Source organism: Trachemys scripta, chromosome 4, assembly GCF_013100865.1.
Source record: "Trachemys scripta elegans isolate TJP31775 chromosome 4, CAS_Tse_1.0, whole genome shotgun sequence".
NCBI lineage: Eukaryota > Metazoa > Chordata > Testudines > Emydidae > Trachemys > Trachemys scripta.
In genome coordinates, this window is record NC_048301.1 from 37945880 (window position 1) to 37970748 (window position 24869).

The 24869-nt window shown below is 40.8% G+C and overlaps 1 protein-coding gene across 1 annotated transcript in view; it reads left to right on the top strand.

Annotated features, from left to right (window-relative positions):
* The window catches only part of CEP128 (centrosomal protein 128), a 406629-nt gene that overhangs the window by 132943 nt on the left and 248817 nt on the right, over window positions 1–24869 (top strand). Inside the window, exons 14-16 of the mRNA XM_034769285.1 lie at window positions 11614–11790; window positions 15010–15069; window positions 23811–24003. Coding sequence (XP_034625176.1) covers window positions 11614–11790; window positions 15010–15069; window positions 23811–24003 — 430 coding nt within the window. The remainder of the gene's footprint in view (window positions 1–11613; window positions 11791–15009; window positions 15070–23810; window positions 24004–24869) is intronic.

The following is a 24869-nucleotide window of genomic DNA, read 5'->3' on the forward strand; positions in this document are numbered from 1 at the left end:
GGCTGTGACTGTACTACTTGTCTCTTTCACACAGTTCTGTACAGACAAAACAGCATGTAAAAGCAATGAGCAAATGTTACCACAAATGTATTTGTCTGGAATCAATTTTAGGTCATCTTTTCCATCCTGCATTAGCTTGTACTAAAATTTTTTAACATTGTCCAATATGTGATCATTACAAATCTCTAAGCTACCATTTTGAGTAAGGGTGATAAATGCTATAGAATTCCTCTGTCTTAATTTAGGCTCTCACACACATCTTTATAGACAATGTGATACAGCAGGGCCAGGGAGCAGTAAGACAGTGGTCGAGGGGAAATAGATAAGCCCTGGACTAATTAAGGTGTGGTTCTCTGTAGACTAGGGAGGGTTGCTACAGGTTAATTGGAGCACCTGTAGTCAATTAAGACCCTGCCAGGAACCTAATAAAAAACTCTGCTTCAGGCAGACAGGGTGTGCAAGGAAGGAGAGAGGACCAGAGTTTGGAGGTATGTTGCTGATAATTGAAAGACCAGAGAACTGGAGGAAGGGAGACCCTGCTCCAGCAGGGTAGGAGACTCCCTCCCCCAGCGTCAAGGAACAAGGGTAACCCTACCCAAGTGGGAAGAGGGTAAGAAACCCGCAGTGGTTGAGAGGAGCTGGGGCTCAGATTGAGGAGCAAACCCAGACCCTTTCCCTGCTTCCCTCCTCTACCACCTTCCCAGGCCACTAGCGGGGCCCTTGGCGCATCAAGAGCAGGAACAAGGGGTGGCGTCCTAGCCCCCCCACCAAGAAAAGCATGGGACCCACCATATGAACATTGGCCATTTTGCCACGACAAATAAATAAGCTTTTGAAAAAATTGCATATTGTCATTATTGATTTGTGGAGTTAATGGAAGCTCTCATTTTCCCATGTAGTCCTTCACTTTACTTTTGTTTGCTTGAATATGCTGCAGCTTTAGTTCCGAGTTTTCATTTCTGAAGCTGATTCTTGGACTCTTAACTTCTCATTGTGGACAATTTTCTGTGCAGCTCATGTGTCTAATATGTATCTCTTTATTAATAATATATATATATAAAATATATTGGGGGAGAATCTAAATTATTTCTAGACTGCTGCATTCAGTCTTTCTCCTCGTTAGACTGTGATTTTACTTTATAAAATAAAGTTTTTAAATGTTTCAAACCAATAATACATCTCATGAATTCTAGACAAAATTTACATAGGAAAATATACTTATTTAAAGTATTTATAGAATAAAAAACCTTTCTTTTGGGACAAATACATTGTTTTTTGTTCTTCTCATTGGTGGTATTGTTACTTAAGAGTCCCAATAGCTTTCTTGGGGTCATCTGTCAGAAATATGAATGAAGAATGAAGATGCATCTGAAGAAGTGAGGTTCTTACCCACGAAAGCTTATGCTCCCAATACTTCTGTTAGTCTTAAAGGTGCCACAGGACCCTCGGTTACTTAATTTTAAAGTGTAACTTTAGTGCCCTTGTGGCAACGATGGAGTCTGCTCTGCAGGCAGCTCTGGCCAAGAGATGGCGCGTGCAGGAATGCAGCAGGAGAAATCCCTTCCACCCCACGGGCACCTGTTCCAACCCCCCCAGAGTGAACACACACACCCATGGGAAAAGTACAGTGAATATAACAAGGGAAATATTTATTTACAGAGGGATGAGAGGAGAAAAACAACAAGGGGCAATATAGGGGGAGCAGGCCCAGTGGTAGCATAGTCTGGAAGGGCAGACACCGAGCAACGTGTCTGCACACAGAGTTCAGGAGTCCTGAGCAAAGTTTCAGTCCAGTGGTGAGTTTTGGGTGCTCCTGGTTGTCTTCGGTGCCAGTGAACTTTCCCCCAACAAACCCCTCCAGTGCCCTCTTCTGCCGCTCTCTGCAAAGCCACACAGAGCGACCATCTCCCCACTTACCTATCTAGCAACCTCCCTCTTTGTTCCCAATGCAGAGTCAGAAGCCCCAGTACTTACAGCCCCATGCAGCTCTGGGCAGCAGTAATACTGGGTCCAGCTCTGGCCTGTCCTTCTCGGCAATTCCTCCCTGGCACAGTGCTTCTCCTGGCTCCTGTCCTGGGGTGTCCCCGATCGGCCCTGTCCGTCTCAGGCCTTGGGCAGGTTCTCTCCTGCTTTACTTTTCCAGGGCCTGCAGGTTGCCTCTCCCTCTCCTTTGAGCTCCAGCCTGCCCCGTGGGGTTTCCCTCCTTTTTTTTTTACTCTCCCCCTCTCCCTTAGGAAAAAGATTTAAAGGGCCATGCTCTCTAAACCCCAAAGGGTTACGTATTTAAATAATCACACTTCCGTAGATGATAGACTTCTCCCATAAAATCTATTGGTATTCATTTATTCTGAGCTGAGATTTGAAAGAGGTGGGTTTACTGACTTGCCACCTAGGACGAGAATGGAGAACTATTTGATTAGTCTAATGCAGGGGTCTCAAAGTCCCGGCCTGCAGGCCATCTGCGGCCCGAGAACCTCCCCCTGTGTCCCACGGAGGAGAGGCCCAGGCAGCCAGGCTGCCGGCTCTGTCTGCTGCATGAACTGCCCCTCGCAGCTCCCACTGGGAGAGGGACAGAGATACCATCACTTGTTGCCAAGCAGAATCAGCCATGGAGGCAGAGTCACTTTTTTCCCACAATTAATCTAAACAAGTCAAAATACCGAAAACAACTATCTGATGCACACCTTGCTGCAATCCTGAAGGTTTCAACTGCTCAGTCACTGAGGCCAAACATCAACAAACTGACAGAACTGAAGCATTGCCAGCTGTCTGGCAAACGCTAAAAACTCTCTTGCAGGTGAAGAATTGTATAAAATTGTATAACAGTTTTATTATTTCTAAGAAATTCAAAATAAAAAATACAATATAAATGTTTTCTGAACACCATCTTCAGTGACATTATTGGCCTGCTGGGAGGATTTGAGAACTGGCACTGGCCCTACGGTAAATTGAGTTTGAGACTCCTGGTCTAATGTATCCATTTACCCTGTCAGAATAGTATCTGTGTGTCTTAGTTCTGTGCATAAGGGACAGCATGGAAGAAGTAATGGAAATGTCAGTGGGAGAGAGTTAAAGGAAGTGGTTAGGTGTGAACTGTAGGCAGAGTGAGGGGCAGGTAGTAGGGAGACAGAGCAGAGATGTAGTCTAGAGCAGAGCTGCACAGTTCCTTGAGAATGGGAACCAGTATCTTAAACATGATACGGAAGGAAAAAGGGGAATCAGTGGAGGGTTTGAAACGGAGACAAGAGAGGTAACAGGTTTGCAGTGGGTTTGCAGAAGACTTCCATGGATTTTGGACAGACTTTAGAGAAGCAAGATGGGAATTGGGGTGGTTAGAAAAGGGGAAGGTTGAAGTAATCTAGTCTAGAAGAGAGGTGACCAGATAAAAGTTACTGCCATTAACTAGCAAAATGTAGCAAAGGTGACCTTGAAAGGTCATCGAGTCCAGCCCCCTGCCTTTACTAGCAGGACCAAGTACTGATTTTTGCCCCAGATCCCTAAGTGGCCCCCCTCAAGGATTGAACTCACAACCCTGGATTTAGCAGGCCAATGCTTAAACCACTGAGCTATCCCTCCCCTCATAAATGAGTATAGTTAATATTTTCATTTGGTAAATAGATTTAAAGTAATTATGAAAACTTCAGCTCAGGCCTTAAATCATACAATCAAAAATTAATGAATCCATACATTTATCTTATATTTGCATTTAGCTTTGAAGTGTGAATGCATATCTCCAACAGATTCTTGCCAATATATGTGCCATTCTTGCTTTTCACTAGTAATTCTTCTTCGGACATACAGTGCCACCAAACTATGTCTCAGCAAAATGGGGATACACATCAAGGGGTGAGGGGGGTGGGGGAAAGGAACAAAGAACCCTTTTTTTTGTTTGTGAATGCTCATGAAATTAAAGTATGGCAAAATCGGCTTGAGTCCAGGCACTGTACAGGCTAGTACTCTGTAGGATTCCCTTAATAGCTTTAATGTTTATTGGTATTTCTATTGATGATAGGATGAACTTGTAGCTTTTTGTATCAAAGGAGGAATCTGGTCTTTTCTTTCTCAGTTGTAGACATCAGGCTCGGTTGAGCTGATGGTGAGAACCTTTCACCTCTCCTTCTTTCGATGGCTGTCTTGGAAAGACAACAGGATACGACTTCAGGTGTGGTCAGTGTTGAGAGAGAGCCCCTGCCACCTTCTGGATGATGAAGGTCTTTTGTAGGTATCAGTGTTCCCTTATGCTGCCTCAGAGCACACCCTCACGTCTTCAAAGGCCAAAAAGGCGTTACAGCCTTGATGAGAGCAATGGCCTGGCATCTTGATCTCGAAGACACATACATAGACACTAACCTAGAATCTTGAATTTGTAACAATTCATTGATAATCGCAAACAGATGTCTTTCAAAAACATGATTCAAGAAGGTGCCAAGTGGTAAGCAGCTGGTACGCAAACTTCCTCTTAGACCCAAGACGTAGAAGTCTTAATTGTTTAAATATAATTAATGTCTAGTCAGTATTCACACAGCCACTCATTCCTACACATCTTTTTGACAATGCATTAATTATGACACTGGGAAAGTAACTCTAAGAGGTGGGGGCAGAGTCTAGGGCAAGCAAGTAACCTTACCCTATAATAACCTTTTGTCTCCAAGCCAGAAAGCTGCTTCTAATATCCCTTTAATACTATCTTTCATTAAACATTTGGCCAAGCAAAGTTAATCATCTCTGCCTCCAAATATGACCGATGTTCCCTACATTGATGTATATATCTCCCTGTTTTTTGGACTTCTTCTCAAACAAGCTAAGTAGTTTTGATCCTTTTTACCCTGTTGTCATTGTTGATTATACTTTTCTTTTGAAGTTAGATTTCCTTGTGCTGCACTGAAATAGTGAAATGTAATTGTGTCCCACTGCTGCCCATGATTTTTACAAAACTTAAATGTGTATTCCTAATAATGTTTCACTGGAAAAAATCAAAGTAAATTTAAAAATATGTGCAATTTAACATAGATCCATGGTCTGATTCTGCTTCATTGAAATCTGCAATGAAGTTCCCATTGACTTAACTTGGAAAAAAAATGGGCTTATACTTTAAAACATCAATCACATAGAGAAGTTTGACTTGAACTGAATTTCATATCATGCTGTTTAACAGGCTAAAATGTTGTTGTTATAGCCCATCATGTTCTCTAATAATTATTTTCTTATGAGCAAATCAAAAATTGCACCCTATGCTTTCATGGTTATTGTGTGAACTGTATGACAAAGTAATCTTCTTGGGTTTTTATTAATAACACTGAAATTAGATTTAAGGGAAAAATAATTCTGCCTCTTTTTAATAAATTTTAAGTTCTCATAGCCTCTTCCATCAGTATAAAAATTGTGCTCTGAGCAAAGCTCTCATGTGACTGGGAGGAGGAACTTCTCAAGTGGAAGATGTCACCAGTTGCAAACATACCTTGGCAATTAAGCATAAAATGATGTTTTAAGTGATTGTGATTTCCTTTCCTTGGTATAATTTAACAGACTTTGGGTTTGGTTCACTGCCTGAGTTCTGTTGGCTTGTAGGGTAGAAAGTTTGCTGTGAATGTTGGGGATTGCAGCTGTGACAGCCGCTGGAAAAAAGTCCCCAAAACAATAGAAAACAAAAAAACCCACCCCCCACCTTGTTACATTGGTGGGTGGGAGCTGGCTGATGCTACCCAGATAGTGGATGAGAATTAAGGAGGGAGTAAGACCAAGGTATCTAGAAGATGTACTAGTTCAGCACACTCCTAGAAGCAGCCACCAAAGGGAATCTTAGCTATAAATTGAAGTTGCCCTTATTTTGGTGGAACCGTGGGCAGTGGTGGAGACTGTGCTGCCACCTGTTCTTCCCCTGGGTTGAACTTCCACTTTGGCACAGCTTCCCCATGTGAGTGCAGAGAATGCAAATTGCACTTTGTACACCTCCAGAGTTGACTCAGACCTACAAGCTTACTAATTTTACTTAACAATCAGTGTAAATGGCAACTTGCACGTGCAAGTGTATTTTGTACAGAAAACAATTAGATCATACACTCTGTAGCCACAGAGTTTGCATTCAATGTTTTGGGTAAGAATTGTGCAAACATCTGTCCCTTCTACTTCACCATCATGCCTAAAACCTAATCTGGAGAGGTCAGGATTGTGTTCTAGGGATAATGGGGTTGTTGAGTTTTCATACTCATTGAGTTCTTGGACTTTATTGGGACCACTTACAGAGTACCAACTGTAAAGACGATGCTTTTTGTGATGTAGATGCTTAACCTCTTGTACTGGACTGAGATTACCAACTCACTGCACACTGGTCATTGGATAACTCTTGGTTGCTACATACAAGCTAAAGCTTATATTCAAGTTGCTGCATAACAAGTTAAAAATTACTTAGACAAATTAGATGTCTTCAAGTCACCAGGGCCTGATGAAATACATCCTAGAATACTCAAGGTGCTGACTGAGGAGGTATTTGAGCCATTAGCAATTATCTTTGAAAAGTCATGGAAGACTGGAGAGATTCCAGAGGAATGGAAAAGGGCAAATATAGTGCCCATCTGTAAAAAGGGAAATAAGGACAACCCGGGGAATTACAGACCAGTCAGCTTAACTTCAGTACCCAGAAAGGTAATGGAGCAAATAATTAAGTAATCAATTTGCAAATACCTTGAAGATAATAAGGCGATAAGTAACAGTCAGCATGGATTTGTCAAGAACAAATAGTGTCAAACCAACCTAATAGCTTTCTTTGACAGGATAAGAAGAAATAAATGTGGTATACCTTGACTTTAGTAAGACTTTTGATACTATCTTGCATGACTGTCTCATAAACAAACTAGAGAAATACAACCTAGATAGAGATACTATAAGGTGGGTGCATAACTGCTTGAAAAACTGTTCCCAGAGAGTAGTTATCAGTGGTTCACAGTCAAGCTGCAAGGGCATGTCGAGTGGGGTACCACAGTGATCCAGTTCTGTTCAATATCTTCATCAAGGAAGTAGGTAGGTAACATCTTTTTTGAAATGCGGTGCCCAGAACTGGACACAATACTCCAGTTGAGGCCTAACCAGCACAGAGTAGAGCGGAAGAATGACTTCTCGTGTTTTGCTGACAATACACCTGTTAATACATTCCAGAATCATGTTTGCTTTTTTTGCAACAGCATCAGACTGACTCATATTAGCTTGTGGTCCACTATAACCCCTAAAAAGCAACAGAGTCCTGTGGCACCTTTAAGACTAACAGATCTATTGCAGCATAAGCTTTCGTGGGTGAATGCCCACTTCGTCGGATGCATCCGACAAAGTGGGCATTCACCCACGAAAGCTTGTGCTCCAATACATCTGTTAGTCTTAAAGGTGCCACAGAACTCTGTTGCTTTTTACAGATCCAGACTAACACGGCTACCCCTCTGATACTATAACCCCTAGATCCCTTTCTGTCGTACTCCTTCCTAGACAGTCTCTTCCCATTCTGTATGTGTGAAACTGATTGTTCCTTCCTAAGTGGAGCACTTTGCATTGGTCTTTGTTAAACTTCATCCTGTTTACCTCAGAGCATTTCTCCAATTTGTCCAGATCATTTTGAATTATGACCCTGTCCTCCAAAGCAGTTGCAATCCCTCCCAGTTTGGTATCATCTGCAAACTTAAGAGTTTGCCAATATCTAAGTCGTTGATGAAGATATTGAACAGAGACGGTCCCAAAACAGACCTCTGCGGAACCCCACTTGTTATACCTTTCCAGCAGGATTGGGAACCATTAATAACTACTCTCTGAGTACGGTTATCCAGCCAGTTATGCACCCACCTTATAGTAGCCCCATCTAAATTGTATTTGCCTAGTTTATCGATAAGAGTATCATGCGAGACCGTATCAAATGCCTCACTAAAGTCTAGTAAAGCATCCACTGCTTCTCCCTTATCCACAAGACTCGTTATCCTATCAAAGAAAGCTATCAGATTGATTTGACACGATTTGTTCTTTACAAATCCATGCTGGCTATTACCTATCACCTTACCACCTTCCAAGTGTTTGCAGATGATTTCCTTAATTACTTGCTCCATTATCTTCCCTGGCACAGAAGTTAAACTAACTGGTCTGTAGTTTCCTGGGTTGTTTTTATTTCCCTTTATATAGATGGGCATTATATTTGCCCCTTTTCCAGTCTTCTGGAATCTCTCCCGTCTCCCATGATTTTCCAAAGATAATAGCTTGAGGCTCAGATACCTCCTCTATTAGCTCCTTGAGTATTCTAGGATGCATTTCATCAAGCCCTGGTGACTTGCAGGCATCTAACTTTTCTAAGTGATTTTTAACTTGTTCTTTTTTTAATTTTATCTTCTAAACCTAAGACCCCCTTCCCATTAGCATTCACTATGTTAGGCATTCCTTCAACGTCTCGGTAAAGACCGAAACAAAGAAGTCATTAAGCATCTCTGCCATTTCCAAGTTTTCAGTTACTGTTTCTCCCTCCTCACTGAGCAGTGGGCCTACCCTGTCCTTGGTCTTCCTCTTGCTTCTAATGTATTGATAAAAAGTCTTCTTGTTTCCCTTTATTCCCGTAGCTAGTTTGAGCTCATTTTTTGCCTTTGCCTTTCTAATCTTGCCCCGGCATTCCTGTATTGTTTGCCTATATTCATCCTTTGTAATTTGTCCTAGTTTCCATTTTTTATATGACTCCTTTTTATTTTTTAGATCATGCAAGATCTCGTGGTTAAGCCAAGGTGGACTTTTGCCACATTTTCTGTCTTTCCTACCCTGCAGAATAGCTTGCTTTTGGGCCCTTAATAGTGTCCCTTTGAAAAACTGCCAACTCTCCTCAGTTGTTTTTCCCCTCAGTCTTGATTCCCATGGGACCTTACCTATCAGCTCTCTGAGCTTACCAAAATCCGCCTTCCTGAAATCCATTGTCTCTATTTAGCTGTACTCCCTTCTACGCTTCCTTAGAATTGCAAACTCTGATTTCATGATCACTTTCACCCAAGCTGCCTTCTACTTTCAAATTCTCAACGAGTTCCTCCCTATTTGTTAAAATCTAAAGTCTAGAACGGCTTCCCCCCAGTAGCTTTTTCAGCCTTCTGAAATAAAAAGTTGTCTGCAATGCAGTCCAAGAACTTATTGGATAGTCTGTGCCCTGCGGTGTTATTTTCCCAACATATATCTGGATAGTTGAAGTCCCCCATCACCATCAAATCTTGGGCTTTGGATGATTTTGATAGTTGTTTAAAAAAGGCCTCATCCGCCTCTTCCACCTGGTTAGGTGGCCTGTAGTAGACTCCTAGCATGACATCACCCTTGTTTTTTACCCCTTTTAGCCTAACCCAGAGACTCTCAACACTTCCGTCTCCTATGTCCATCTCCACCTCAGTCCAAGTGTGTACATTAATATATAAGGCAACACCTCCTCCCTTTTTCCCCTGTCTATCCTTCCTGAGCAAGTTGTACCCATCCACACCAACATTCCAATCATGTGTATTATCCCACCAAGTTTCAATGATGCCAACAATGTCATAGTTGTATTTATTTATTAGCACTTCCAGTTCTTCCTGCTTATTACCCATACTTCTCGTATTTGTATATAGGCATCTAAGATACTGGTTTGATCTTGCCTCACAGTTTTGCCCTGACCCTCCTTTCTCTCTGCCATTATAGCCCACGCTCCCTCTTGTTTCTGACCCATCTCCCAGTTCTCCATGTTCCCCACTTACCTGTGGGCTTTGCTCACCTGTCCCCATCAAACTTAGTTTAAAGCCCTCCTCACTAGGTTAGCCAGTCTGTGTCCAAATAGGGTCTTTCCCCTCCTCGAAAGGTGAACGCCATCTCTGCCTAGCAGTCCTTCCTCAAATAGCATCCCATGGTCGAGGAAGCCAAAGCCCTCCTGGTGACACCATCTTCGCAGCCAGGCATTCATCTCCATGATGCATCTGTCTCTGCATGGGCCCCTACCTTTGACAGGAAGAATCGAAGAGAATACCACCTGCCCTCCAAACTCCTTCACCCGTACTCCCAGAGTCCTGTAGTCACTCTTGATCCGCTCAGCGTCACACCGCGCAGCATTATTTGTGCCCACATGGATGAGCAGCATGGGGTAGTAGTCAGAAGGCTGGATAATCCTCGACAATGCCTCTGTAACATTTTGGATATGGGCCCCCAGCAGGCAACATACCTTCCGAGATGAAATGTCAGGGCGACAGATAGGTGCCTCCGTCCCCCTCAGCAGAGAGTCTCCGACCACCACTACCCTATGTCTCCTATTCGCAGTGGTGGCAGCAGACCTCGCAGCCTTAGGGGTACGAGGCTTCTCCTCCTCTGCTGTAGGGGGTGATTCCTTCTCTCCTGTATTAAGAAGAGCATAATGGTTACCTATTACCACGGTGGGAGGGTTCGGAGCAGGGGTGGAGCACTGCCTGCTGCCAGAAGTAACCAGCTGCCAGTGTCCACCCTGAGCCATCTCCTCCTCCACCAGTGGTGTGTCAGCAGTCCTGTGTACTGGGACAGCTACCTCAGCAGTCTCCACATGGACACTGTCCAGGAATTCCTCATGGATTCAGATGCTCCTCAACCTAGCCACCTCCTCCTGTAGCTCTCCCATCTGCTGCCTGAGAGATTCCACCAGCAAGCACCTTTCACATTGGATGCCCCTGCCCCGCAGCCTGGATATCAGTAAGTGGAAATTGCAAGTTACAGTCCCTGCAAAACCACATCAGGATCTGGGTAGAAGCATGCATGCTCAGGCGCTCTGTCTGGCTACAGGCGCAGGTGGAGGAGACAGAAGCAGTGCTGGCACAGGTGTTGTGGGTCTTCCTAACCATCGTAAGCCTTCCTCTGTCAAACTCCCCTGTCTGCAGCCCCCTGTCTGCTCTGCTCCCCTGGTCGCTCTGCCTCTGGTTTTTAAAGCCTGCTTGCCTAGGTCAGTCCCACCGACTCATGAGTCACACTGGGGAAGGCCAATCAAAGGCAATCAAGGGAACAAGGTCAGGCACTCAGTCCCAACTGCAACAGCAGCTGTAACTGAAACTGAAGTCACCTGAAATCAGAATCACAATTAAAATTCAAACAGTCTAGCAAACTCACTCACACCAACAGCTAGTACTCTCACCTCTCACCTGGTAGCCTGTTCGGCAGCGGGATCTCTTGCTTTCCTTCTCAAACTCCCCTGTCTGCAGCTCCCTGTCCCCGTTTAGTGAGCTGTCTGTGCTCAAAGTGCATATTGAAAGGCAGTTTTGCTATGGTCTGTTAACAGAAATGTGTTTTAGCATGATAAAGTATTTCCCCCCATTTTTCCTTTTTATTTGGGTAAATTATTTCAAATCTCCCATCTAATATGGCAATAACTTGCCAAGGAGATAGGTCATTAAGGCAAGCTGCCTTATTTGTTAAAAATCTTCACATTTCCTGCCTATTTACTATGAAAGTTATTACCCTTTTATGGTTTTTTTTATAAAGTTCTGAGAGCTATATGGGGAAATGCCCCTTTGCATTCTGAAAGCACAATCTTAAAAAAAAAAAAAAAAAAAAAAAAAAAAAAAAGATACTGGAGTTATGTTAATTTAATAGTAAATCTTTTTTTATTGTTATTTCATTCTTTTACCCCAGGATAAACAGATAAGCAGTGAAGAAGATCATTTGAGGAGGATGGAGGAGGCCAGATTACAGCTTAGGGATCAGCTGCGTTGTCTAGAGACAGAACAAGAATCCATTCTCACCATGATAGGAAGTGAAATTGATGCAGCTTGTGAAATCCTTTCCAGGGACTCTGTGGAGAAATTCAAAGTAATTATTAGTTTTCAGTCTGCCTTAGATTTTTAGTTTTCTACCTAATGGGTAACTATAATGGAATTTTTATGCATGGATAGTTTCTTGAGTAAAAGATTTCAAATATGACAGGTGACACAGTTTAAAAAAAATATGGTATTAAGCGTATTATGGAATTGTGGTGTGACGCATGTTGCTATGTATCTTATAGAGAGATAACACAAGCCCCCTCCTGTACATCACCAGAAGTTATTATTTTCAGTTGCCAGTCTTTTTCTTCATAAATAATGGTTTCCAATTATTGTTGGTTGATGTGAAATGACCTCCCTGGTCGCAAACTGAATCACATTGGCTCAGAGGGGATAATAACACTGTTTGACACTGTACATTAACTTTCTTACTGTTTTGCTTGGAAATGATGTTTAGATCTTAAACTTGTGGGTCATATCTGTAATGCTTTCATATTTTGTCCTGTCTCTCTCATATGACAAGTGGTTAAAAGAGAAAGTGTCAGCATATTTCAACCCCTATGGTATTTATTAATAGACCTCAGCATGCTGCTTTAGCAATTAATGAAGATAATCTTTGGTAAAATATCTATAGTTTCTCAACAAAGATTCAGAAACCCAGTTTAATAAAGTATTCTTTCTTAGATTCAAACTATTTTTTTTATTTTAAAAATTCTGTTTGTTTAATAAGTTTGGTAGTATAACAGAAAACATTTCTTATGTTTATTCTTGTGAACAATGTCAAATTTAAGTCATCATATATTTTCTAATATTACAAAAATGGAGAATATAGATAGTTACATTTTGTATGCTTTATACTTTAACACACATTCTTTTATCACTTAACGCTGCATGGTTTTTGAAGAGTGTAAATGTTGCTGCTGCTGTAGTGTACTTTCTTAAAAAAAGGGAAAATAGACATTTTTTCATCATGGAAATTTCTCTAAATATTTTAAAAATATTCAGACTCTGGAGTAATGAACTGAGTGTGACATCCTGGCAGACAGACATCAATCTGTTTAAATGTTTCACCACATAATAAAGCGCACATTTCCTAACTTTCCTCCTTTCATGAACTCCCAAGTTCTGATTTCTAAAGTCTACTGAGCAGCACAGATGGAATTATTGTTTTAATTTACATGGTTCCTAGAAATTACAGTTAACTTGGAATTTAAAAGTAATACCAAAGTATGTAGGTTTTGTTTTCCTTTTAAAAGAAAAGTTTGCTTGTCAGTTTCTTCTGACTCATCCAGTTTCATCAAACCCCTTAAGTTGCATGCCATTGGCAAGCTTAAAACATATTTGAGCCACTTGACCTTTGCTCTAGCCCATGAAGGGGACATCATTTTTATTACAGCAACATAATTTCTTGCTCTCTTCCCATATTGGCACTGGGTAGAGGTGTTGTATGGAGGCAGTGCAATTGGCCCTGGAAGAAGGAGGGAAAACGTGGCTCTCACTGGACTTCAGTGATGCTCCTCTCCCCAGCACTATGGGTTCTGTCAAGGGCTCTGGAAAGGTTTAACCCAAGTCCTTTTCTTCTAGGAGTATCACTGCAATCTTGTTGTCTTGTGAGGGTGTAAGAGGAAGATAATGATGTTATTGGAGGAAGCTAGGGAATCTCTAGTCTTCAACCACTGAATTCTCCCAAAAGCAAAAACCTGACCAGATTTGCTAGTTGTCCCAGAGTGGAGTTTTAACTTAAACCATTCTAGATAAACTGTTGGGATTTGTTTATTTTTTCAACCAGTCTTTTGCTGCCACATGAACTTCCCTCTGCTTCCCACCTGCAAAACAAAAAATCCTCAAGTATTTTGACACTCTCAATATGCAAACCAGTACAAGAGGTACAGTAGTAGAACCCACTTAAATAGTGTTAAAGGAATAGACTTCTTGCACAAAAATAATTTGACTTGCACGAAAGAAGCCCCATATAGGCATACAGTAAGGCTTCTTTGCATGAAGACCACATAAAAGTACCCCAGTCCAACAAGTATTGTAAATTAAACAATAAATAAATTCATACCACTTTGAGATGGGAAAGAGCAGGATATATAAGGCATCATACAGGTTTGTTTTCTACAAAAGAGGATATATCAAATGTTAAATGGACATTGAACTTAACTAGACTTCCATTAACAATATAGATCTGTGCAAAACACAGATTTTTTTCTACTTCTTTAAAAAGAAGTAATGAAAAACAACCCACAAAAATGAATAGATGTGTTTATTAAAACATGTAGAGATTAGGTATAATATTTCCTTATTAGCAAGTTTTAATTTATGGTGTAGTTGGATTTAAAAGGGATTGATGGAAGAGAGGCAGGGCAGACCACCTGATGTATGATTTGCTAATGAAATATCCAGTACAGATTTATCTTCTGTCTTCATTAGTAATTTTATTACCTTAATGTACAAGAAGGGATATGTAAGAACTTGTAATCATCAATCTCAAATACCTGAAGTAAGTATAGTATCTTCTTATAGCTGGAATAGAAGATAACACCATCACAATGGAATAGCAAATATTGAGTTTTTATTGGTGCCCACTGTACATTTCTCTCACTCTGTAATAAAGCAAGAAATGTGTAATTAACTAAAGCAGTCAAAATCTCATGTTCTATTCCAGAAGAAAAGCCAAATTGCTAACAATGAAATCACAAGCAAGAATGGCTTGTACTACTTCTGTGCTACACAATGTGGTGCCATACAGTCTGGAAGAAATGAGGTTGGATGACTGAACCTAGTCTTTTTAAAAAACAAACAAACAAGCATTTTAACATGTGATAGAGATCAATAGTTGTAAATTGCATTTCCCTGTAAATTAAACATAATTTTCACAAAGGGCCACCCAGAATATATATCTTGATGCATTGTTGTTGGTACAGTACAACTATAATCTAATAATAAAACATTTAAGCATTTTGAGGATGTTCTAATCACATATTGTTGTAGTGATCATATGGATAAAGTGGGAAAAATAACAGAATTACTATGTACCAAATAACTGTTGACCTGAGTTTCATTTTAAACAAGAATTATATTGATGACACTGCATTCCTTATCCTTTAAACATTAAAGTTTAATGTGACTGATATAAAATTAAACAGCTCTTTAAAATGTTTAAACCATCAACACTGATCTTTAGTAATGATGTTTTGAACTAGTACGCTCATTTTGTTCAGTAAATAAGAAAAAATTCCATTTTTGTCAAATGTTTTTTTTCCAGGCAATATCACTTACACCTGGGTTACAGAATGACCCTCATCGCTGGTTAGCAGAAACAAAGGTAACATCTATTGGATATTACTGGATAAAATAATATTTAGCTGGTTTTGGTCACTAAAAATGGTATTTGAAAATTGCAGTTAAAAAGGGGTGGAGGGAGACAGAAAAAGAAAAAGTTAAAAACCTGTAACATTTCTCTGATAGGTGTATTGATATTTCCAGCTTGGTGACTGGCCTTTCAAGCCAATAGATGGTAATGATTTTTTTCAGCTGAAGGTCTTTGGCTATCTCTTGCTGGGTAGCAGTAGGGGATTTCCAGTGTGAAGAAGTTTCACCATATTTCTGAAGGGTATCAGATTTTAGCCTTTTTATTGGCCCTTTTATTGGCAGTTATGGTATTTAGCATCAATAAGTGATAGATATTTGTAGAGCCAAATTTACAGCATTTCTCCCTTAATTGTGCTCACTAAATTTGAGCACACCCAAATTCTGAGCACCCAGCAAAACAAATGCATGTGTGGGTGAAATGATGGAAGCCTGCTGAAAATATGACTCTTTGGTCCTGTATTGCCGTTTCTCTTTAATCAATACTTTTGGAGTAAAACAAGATAAGTTTATAGTCCACAGGCATGCTTCTTTCTATATGGTTATAAGATAAGCCTAGACATGTTTTGATGTAAAGCAGTTTTGTTTTATATCTAAAGGCTTTTAGACTGGATTCTTGAAAAACGTGCTATTTTCCTTTAACCCTTCTTTTAAAGCCCATGACTCTCATAATGTGAGTACACACACGCTTGGAAATCTCTTATGAGCCTGCCAACCCTGGCATGTGAGCCTACTGTAAGCTTTCATTTCTGTGTCTCGGCTTAATGGTTCAAAGAGATGACTGGTAACTTCTAACCCTTGCTTTTTTCTTTGCAAGCCCTGTAAGCAATCTTATCCCGTATCTTTTAATAGGATTAAGCTTCTCATGATTAAAATAGCTTTTATACTGCATGAAACAAACCTTTCTCTTTGCGGTGTAAAAGGGTCATGGCAGTAGAAGAAAAGTTGACCAATTGACTGAGGAGAAATTGAATCTGTTTGCTAGCAAGGCGGCTTAAGGTTATTGATGGGCTAGAACGTAATACACATAGATCAAGAGTGAATATCACTATAAATAACAGAGATAAGATTTTGAATCAGAGGACAAGAACTGTATAGGAAACAGTGTCCTATTCAGGTAGTTGCCTCTGACATCCTAGGCAGTATTAGAAGGACCTTCCAAAGGGCATTTAGTAATTGTTTTCATAAATCTGCCAAATGAGTTTCTTTAGTTATTGGTAGAGGAGACCTGAAATGAAGGGGAATAGAAATACTGCAGTTCTGTAGATTTGCACCTTATATATAAAATAATATATTTCTGGGCTGAATTTCTGATCACCTGGAATCACTTGAATTCTACTTCCAGGTCACTGCATTTGCTGATGAATATTGGAAAGAAGGGGACTTTGGTTTCTAACATTTCTGAAATCCAAATTTTGTGTTCCCTGGTTCTTCTTTGAATGATTGCATATATGCATTCCACTCTTAGTGTCAGTGCACCCACTGCAGTGCATGGCTGTCAGAAACTTTTTCCCTTAGCGGTATCTGTTGCATGGCTGGAGTTCCCCCGGCTGTATACTCCACAGTGTGTAGTTATAAAAGGCAGAACTGCCTTTAGCCCCCCTCAGTTCCTTCTTACCACTCCTGATTGTCATTGGAACTCTGTTTTCTACCAGAACTGTTATTTCTCTCAGCCTTTTTGAATATAGTGTATAGTGTTAGCCTAGTCTTAGTAATGTTATGAAAGCAAGTTTTAACAGTATTATAGATATTTTTTTGAAAAGATTTTTTTTTTACTTCTTGTTTTCCCTGTTCAGGGTTTTTTCTATATATGACACCGAGGTATGCCCTGGTCATCAGATTTCAAGCCATGGCTCCAGGCCTATGTCTGGCTCCAGGCCTATGCCTGTGAGTAACCTGCACAACAGCTGCCTAAAGTGCTTGGGAGAAGCACATATGAGGAACCGGTGCTAGGCTTGCAGGGAGTTTGAACCTAGGATGAAGAAGAATAAGGAGGCTAGGCTAAAATTCCTGCTGATGAAGGCAGTGTTCAGGCCACTGTTGGCGCTGTCCCAGTCTGACTAGGTGCTGAGTGCTGCAGTTTCAGTAAGCAGTGCACCTACTGGTGTGACCTAGGAATGGGTCCTGGCATGGGACTCTGGCCAGAACAATTGGACTCTGCCCTGGTTCAGTGGCCATTTTGGAACTCTTGAGGGTTTCCCCCAGCTTCCAGATCTTCCCAACACTGTGCATACTCAGTGCCCTCATCTAGAAGGGCTGAATCTACACACCGAGTGGCTCTGTTTCAAGAGGCCAGCATCAAGACTGATATCAAGCATTAAGAGGAGGTTCCAGATACAGAGCAACAGCTGGTAGAAGAGATTCTATCCCCTGGTCTTGGCTTCCTCTTCAGATGAGGCCATTTCATCTGACACAACTTCACCTCCTCCTGGTGATTTTAAGGTTTGTCATGAGTTATTGAAAAGAGTTGTTGCAGGCTTAGGTGCACAGGTCGAAGAGGTCAGGGAGCTCTCGAGTTGTCCTTTTATCATCGGTGGGGCCCTCCATGATAGCTCTGCCAAATAACAAGGCGATACTAGAGCCAATAAAGGCTTTGGGGGCAGACTCTATTCTCTTTGCCTTGAACCTCTAAAAAAGTGGAAAGAAATTACTATGTACCCTCCCAAGGGTTTGAGTACGGTATATTCACCCACCTTTGGGCTCATTAGTCGTCACAGCAGCTAATGAGAGAGAATGACAGGGACACCAGGCTGCCACCCCCAAATTAAAAGGTGCCAGACGGCTGGACTTATTTGTCAGGTTTGTGCAAATTTGTGAGGTTCCATGCAAAAGTTAAAGGAGCTCCTTTCAGAGAACGCTAGGCAGAAGTTCTCTTCCCTGGTCAGTGAGGGCCGACTGATCATGGGAACTTCACTGCAGGTGGGGCTGGATGCAGCAGACTCTGCAGCTAGAACCATGGCCTTTGCAGTGGCCATGTGTAGATCATCCTGGCTGCAGTTTTCTGGTCTTCACAATGAAGTCCAGACTACTATCCAGGACTTGCTTTTCGAGGGTCCTTCTCTATTCTTGGACCAGATGGCCCATTCCACTCCTCTTCCGCAGGACCTATCAAAAAAGAGTTATAGGTGTACGCCTCCCTCGCCTGCTGTTTCGGCACTGGGCCCCTCAAGACACCCAGGAACTACAAAACAAGTATTTTTATGAGCCAGTTGAGGTTGACATACCAGTCTCCATCTTTCCAGGCCTGAACCGTCTCACCATTGCAAACTGTCAGTCCCACTGCTGCAGTGCTTGGTCCTGGATTACTTGGGACAAGTGGATCTTGAGCATGGTGGAAGTGGGATATATTCTCTAGTTTGCTTCTACTGCTCCCACCCTCCATCCCCCTTGTTCCCTCTTCAGGGACCACTTTCATGAAAAACTCCTTATCCAGGGAGCCATAGAGGAGGTTCCATGTAGCATCAGAGGGAAGGGGTTTTATTCCCCATATTTCCTAATCCCCAAAATGAAAGGGGTCTCAGGTCAATTTTAGATCTGTGTCATCTCAACAATTCTTAAAAAGGAGAAAGTTTTGCATGTTCACCCTAGCTTCTATTATCCCTTCCCTAGATCCCAGGGACTGGTATGCTGCCCTCAATTTAAAAAATCCCTACTTCCATGTGGCAGTCATTCAAGCCCATAGGAAGTACCTCTGATTTCTGGTAAATCAAAATCATTAGCAGTTCACTGTACTACCTGTCAGCAGCTCCCAGGGTCTTTTATAAAGATCATGGCGGTAGTAGCTGCATTCCTCTGAAGATCAGGAATTTGATCAGAAATCTGCGGGTTTACTCCTACCTTGTCAAAATCCAGTCCAAACTGCAAGTGCAGAGCGGTGTTGCCCCGAGCCAGTCAACATTCAATCCTCTGGATCAGTTAATCAATACAGAAAAATTATACTCTCAAGTACAAGACCCCGTTTCACCGTGGGATCTGAACTCAAGACGTATGTGTCCCCCATTTGAATCATTGACTACTGCTCACTGCTGCATCTGTCAATGAAGTTGGCCTTTTTGGGGCCATTACCTTGGCCAGAAGAGTAGGGGAGCTGTGGGCATTAATATCGGGATTTCCACATACAATCTTTTTTAAGGACAACATTTCTCTACATCCTCATCTGAAGTTCGTCCCAAGGGTGGCGTCCTCTTTCCACATCAACCAGCCAATTTATTTGCCTGTATTCTACCAAAACCACATATGACGGTGGGGCTAGGGATGGCTCTGCTCTTTATACCTGCACACAGTGGTGTGTGAGGACAACAGGGAGAGCTCGAGCCACACAATAGATACTGTTGAGTGAAAAAATTTCTGATGGCCATGCGCTGGATGCACCAGCACCAAGAGTGGAGTGGACATGTGCAATGCATCTCAAAGAACAACAGTTATGGAACAGATTAGTAACTATTTTTTTCATAGCTAGCTGAGGAGAAAAAAGATAAGTTGTTTTGGTTCTGGGTGTGTGTGTTTGAGTGACAGAGTAACTATTCTGTAATTGAGGTTACATCAAGATTTGCCCTTAGAGCAGGACTAAAAGTCCACTCTGTTTCATACCTGAGTGGTTGAATTTAGTCTCCACATTTGGCACAGTAACTTCATAGGACAATTGAATTTTCTGTGCAATTTTTTCCATGTCTTTTTAACTAACTTTTGCAGAGGCACTGTTTTAAAATGTTCCCTTTTTGAAATTTGGTTTTGTTTTCCTCATGTATCATTAGGTTTCTGAAGCTCAATAGTCCCTACAAACTATTCCCAGTCAGACATACTAATAACTTCTCAGACGTAGGTTGCTTTTTGAACTTTTAAAATGAAATACACAGTTTATTTCCCTTATTTGTCATAAACTAGATGATCTTCCCTTCCTGACTACAGGTGTGCTGATGAGAAACAACAAATTTCAAATATTTTAGGAAAGTTTATTTTAATTTTTCATTGAAATTTGGTTTTAATGGATGTTTTCTAACTATTTCTCTCCCCAGTTATGGTCTGTACGTACCTCTGGTGAGGTTGGGCAGCAGAGATAGATGGGGGTGGACTCTGGGGGAGGTGGTAGTGCTCTGGAGGTGCATGTGAGGTGAGTAGAAATGTTGGAGATAGAGCAGGGAGTAGGGGGGAGCCGGAGAGAAATGTACTTGGATCCACGTGTGTTTGGAAGAAAGGGGATTTTTCAGGGGTGTTTGGGACATGTGTGAGGGAGAAACTTTTGCACCAGGAGTGAAACATGTGAGTGTATATAGGGGCTATGGGCTGGGCAGATGGGGTTCAGTGTCCCTATGCTGCAGCCTTGGCACTTGTTCTGGGGCTCTTCTTGGTACTACTGCTCTAGCTCCCTGGTGCCCCAAAGCAGCATCACTGAGGAGATCTCCTCAAGAACTGATGCCTTGCTGGGAAGACTCTGCATCCTCTGGCACGGCTGCTTTGGCTCTCTGAAGCACCAGGGAAAACAAGAGTCTCACAGCCAAAACCCTGTATTCCTAGTTAAACCCAACTTGGTCCCTCAATAACCCCAGTCACTCAAGTGAACTGAAGTGCAAGTGGTTAAAATATATACAAGTCCTGGGCTTTTCTTATTTTTAAAGTGGTTGATACCTTAAATATTTAGCTGTTAGCATAAAAGATGGTAGTTTTTAATGCTTTAAAAGTCATCTCTCAGATTAAACCTTAGTTCTGAAATGATATTTTTGCTAACTGTAAATGGAATTTCTGCTTTATCTGTTCAGTTTTTTTAAAAGTAAGTGTGTGTGTGTGCGCACGCGCATGCACGTGTGTGTGTGTATGTGTATGTATTATGTACAGCATTCTGTAAAACCTCACACATTTTCACTTTACTAATATGCAAATCTGATGATACTCTCACAAAACCCAGCAGTCTCATCCCATTTCACAGCAAAGATTGTAATGTGGTCTCATGTTAAAGGCTCGGTTGCTGCAGCATCAGGGACTCAGGTATAGGGACATATCTCTTTACAGCAGTCAAGGGAGAGATAGATGAGAAATTATTTTGTGGTTCACGTGGCTGACACTGAAGGGAATGCGGTTAGAGCTGCAGGTGTTACAGTTAGTTTTCACAGTGCTACTGTAATCATGACATTGTCATCTTTGTATAGGCTGTCCCTGAAATTGGTGATTTTTGACTCATTTAATAGAGAGGCTCAAATTCCATTTTTAATTATGACCCGAGGCTGGAGTACGAATTTTGGACATATCCTCAATCCCCATGTATGAGAACAGAATCAAACTAGTCTTTAGGTACTGCATAAAGTACTGCAGTATCTACAATTTTAAATGATTTGTTCTGCATCCTGTTGTCACATTCACTATCATTCAGGGTGGAATCTACTGGAATCTCACTTTTTCTGTCCTATGTTTTTCTTCCTTCCCCATCTTCTTTTCTTTGTTTCTTCCCTCCTTCTTTAGTTCTGGGAATTTATGGATGTGGAAATGATTTTGTTCAGGTTTAACTCTTTAAAAACTCAGCTCTTAATTGGAGTGGAGACAGTGGGAATAGTGCCTTTTTTGTTGTTGTTGTAGCTATTGTAGTTTAATCCATATACCTTAATGGATTATTTATGTGAGGTAGGTTGGGAGTAAATATTTTTTCACTGGACAATGCATTATGTGGTTTTCAATTAAATGCTTTTTTCACCCAAAGCTATGAGCTGACGCAGGTACATGTAGGTCAAATGGCTTCTGACCTCAAACTGTGAGTAGTGAAATTGTGACTTGAACCTATTACAGTCACCCCGAACCTACCTCTCCGTTTGTGGTTTCCAGACCCTGGTCTGTAACTGGTAGACCGTAGGTCCACTCTTAGTATTTTGAGTTGCATAAATTTTAAAAGAACAGATTTCTTGTTAGATACTTGAACTCTTCCACGGCAGTGATGTGGGCGCTATATCGATCCGTGGTACATTAAGCCATCTTGAGCTTTGCAAAAGCACAAGACTTATTGGAATTTGTAATCTCCATAGGCCCCAATTAAATACAAAGATTTAATACATTTTTTTTAAATGTACTGGAAGATATAGAAGACTTCAGGCCAAAGTTGTATTTGTGAGTTCAATAGCTCATGTGCTCCTTCTACTGTTTATGGGTCAACCAAACCATTTGAGTTTGGGTCAGTTTAGAGCTGGGCATTTTTTGCTTAGAAGCTCCGGTTTCAACGTTGGAGCCAGATTTTGTCAGGGCACTTTGTATAGGTACCCTTCCCAAAAATCTCTGTGATGGAAATATGGGGCAGAAGTCCTGCATCCAATTCGTTGTTTCCCTTAAATCTGTTAAGAGAATATTTTGGAAGTTCAGAGAGACTTAATCAAGCAAGGTGAATGAACAACATGATGGTAATTGAAATTTAATGTCAATAAATGCAAAGTAGTGGAAATTGGAGGGGAAAATTAAATGGCTTGTACACATTAGAGTTCTAAATTAACTATATAATTTCAAGAAGGGGACCTGGGCTTCACTGAAGACATCTCAGTGAAGACTTCTGCTTGGTGCAACTGCAGTCAAAAAAGCAAACAAGATGTTAGGTTTCATAAGGAATGAGGAATATGGGGCTAGTATAAGGCCCTTATATAAATTAGTGGCATGGCCTCATCATGAATGCTGTGTGCAGTACGGTCATCCCATCTCAAAAGGATATTGCAGGACTAGAGGGAGTTCAGAGAACTGTGACAAGAATGATTAAGTACCTGGAAAAGAAACTGAAGAGAAATTGAAAAGATTGGGATTATTTTCCTTAGGAAATAATAGAGGACATGATAAAAGTGGATAAAATAATGAATGACATAGAGAAGGTAGATGGGAAACTTGAGCTCACCCTGTCTCATAATTCAAGAACAAAGACATTTAATGAGATTGAATGGTGGGAAATTCATAACTCATAAAAGGAAATATTTTTTCACACAATATGTAACTAACCTGTGGAATTATCTGCCACAGGAAGACATTTAGGCCGTTAACTTAATAAAATTCAAAAAGGGATTAGACATTTATATGGATAACAAAATGATTGAAAGTTATTGTAATTCATGATAAAAATGTTGTGGAAGAGCTATTAAACCTCATGCTTCAGGGGTTAATCCAGTCTCTAACTGCTGGAGATCAGGAGACCTTATGTGGGAGGCAGATTTTCCCATGTTTACCAACTGCTTGTTTCTTACCCCTTCCTTTGAAGCATGGCCATGTTGCTGGCCACTGTCAGAGACAGGTTACTGGACTAGATAGCTCTTGGGTCTGATCCACTATGGCAGTGTCTATGTTCCTCTGCAAACCAAGTGTTGCAGGAATCATGCCATCGCATTCCAGGGTGGGGTCTGTTCACCAGGCTGCCTGTATGCCGTGTCCCCTCTGAACCAGCAATGGCCAATAGACTCACAGCCTGCAGGCTTATCCTCCTGGAAAAAATAATCTACATGTTTGGCTTGAGCATGCAGTTGCTGCCAACCAAAATATATGTGCACATTTTAATTTGCATGTTAAGTCAGAATTTGTCCTTTAATATATTTTTAATATTTCTTTTTAAACTTGTATAGCAATAGCTGTTATAAATCAGTAAGCTGATTCCAAATGTTTTTGTTCATTCAGTGTAGAATTTAAGTCCTAGTATTTTTATTAGAATTCTCTCTCCTTTTAGTGTCACATAAATTTGTTCTTCTCTAGACTAAACTTCAATGGATGTGTGAAGAGGTGAAAGAGAGAGAAAGCAAGGAACGGAAGCTGCGGCGCCACCTATTGCAGAGTCGAGAGCAGCTTAAGCACTTGACATTGAGCAAGGAGTGCGAGCATCAATCTCTCTTTGAACAAATAAAAAAGCAAGAACATATCCTGGAGGAAGTTAACAGAGAAAAGAGAGGTGAGTTGACCAGTTCATTTTTGTTAATGAAGGAAGAGAAAGAGGGGAGAAATGCTGATCTTGAGAATTATCAAAGTACATCCAAATCTATTTTATCAGGTAGTCATTAAGAAGTCCAGTTGGTGACTTGCTAGTGATAACTAGGGAAACAGAGTTTTGTTTCCCCTTGGTTAAGTTCGCTTGTTCTGCCAATAGCTATATTTCAGTTCAGTAAATGTCTGAACAACACATGGGTTTTCAAAATGGGAAGTAGACATGCCAATTAGTCTTTCAATTCTCATATTTGAGGCATATCATGACCAAGAACATTAGTAGAAATTATAGAGGAGAGATAGGAGGCAGCATTGCTAGGAGCTTACATTGTCTTTGCCTTCATCCTGCTTTTATTTGTAAAAGAAATTATTCTCTAGTAATCTCTTTTTTGTTATACAAAAATATGAAGAGCTTGTTTTGGAATTTTCTCATTTTTTATTTTAATGGTCATAACTACTTTTTTCTCTCATGAACCACATAAATAGAATTGTTGTTTGTCATAATGATGGCCTATTAAGAATGGAAAATACAAAAATGGTAAATGTCAGAGGATGTCCTGAATTCCTTTTATGATGGTCTAATGAAGCCTGATTACAAGATTTATTGGTAAATGTTGTCTTGTCTCTTACACATGTTAAAATACTGAAGAAAATAAGCGTTGTGTTAATTTAAATGAGTTTTAACCAGTTACATGTGGAATGAAAAAATACAAAAATAAAACTGGAGAAAGTATTTTTTTAAATTAACTTTGCATGTTGGAAAATAAGCATTTAACCTAATTTAAACTAGGACATTTTTTAATGGAAAAGAGGCTAAGGAACCCATTTAGTCAA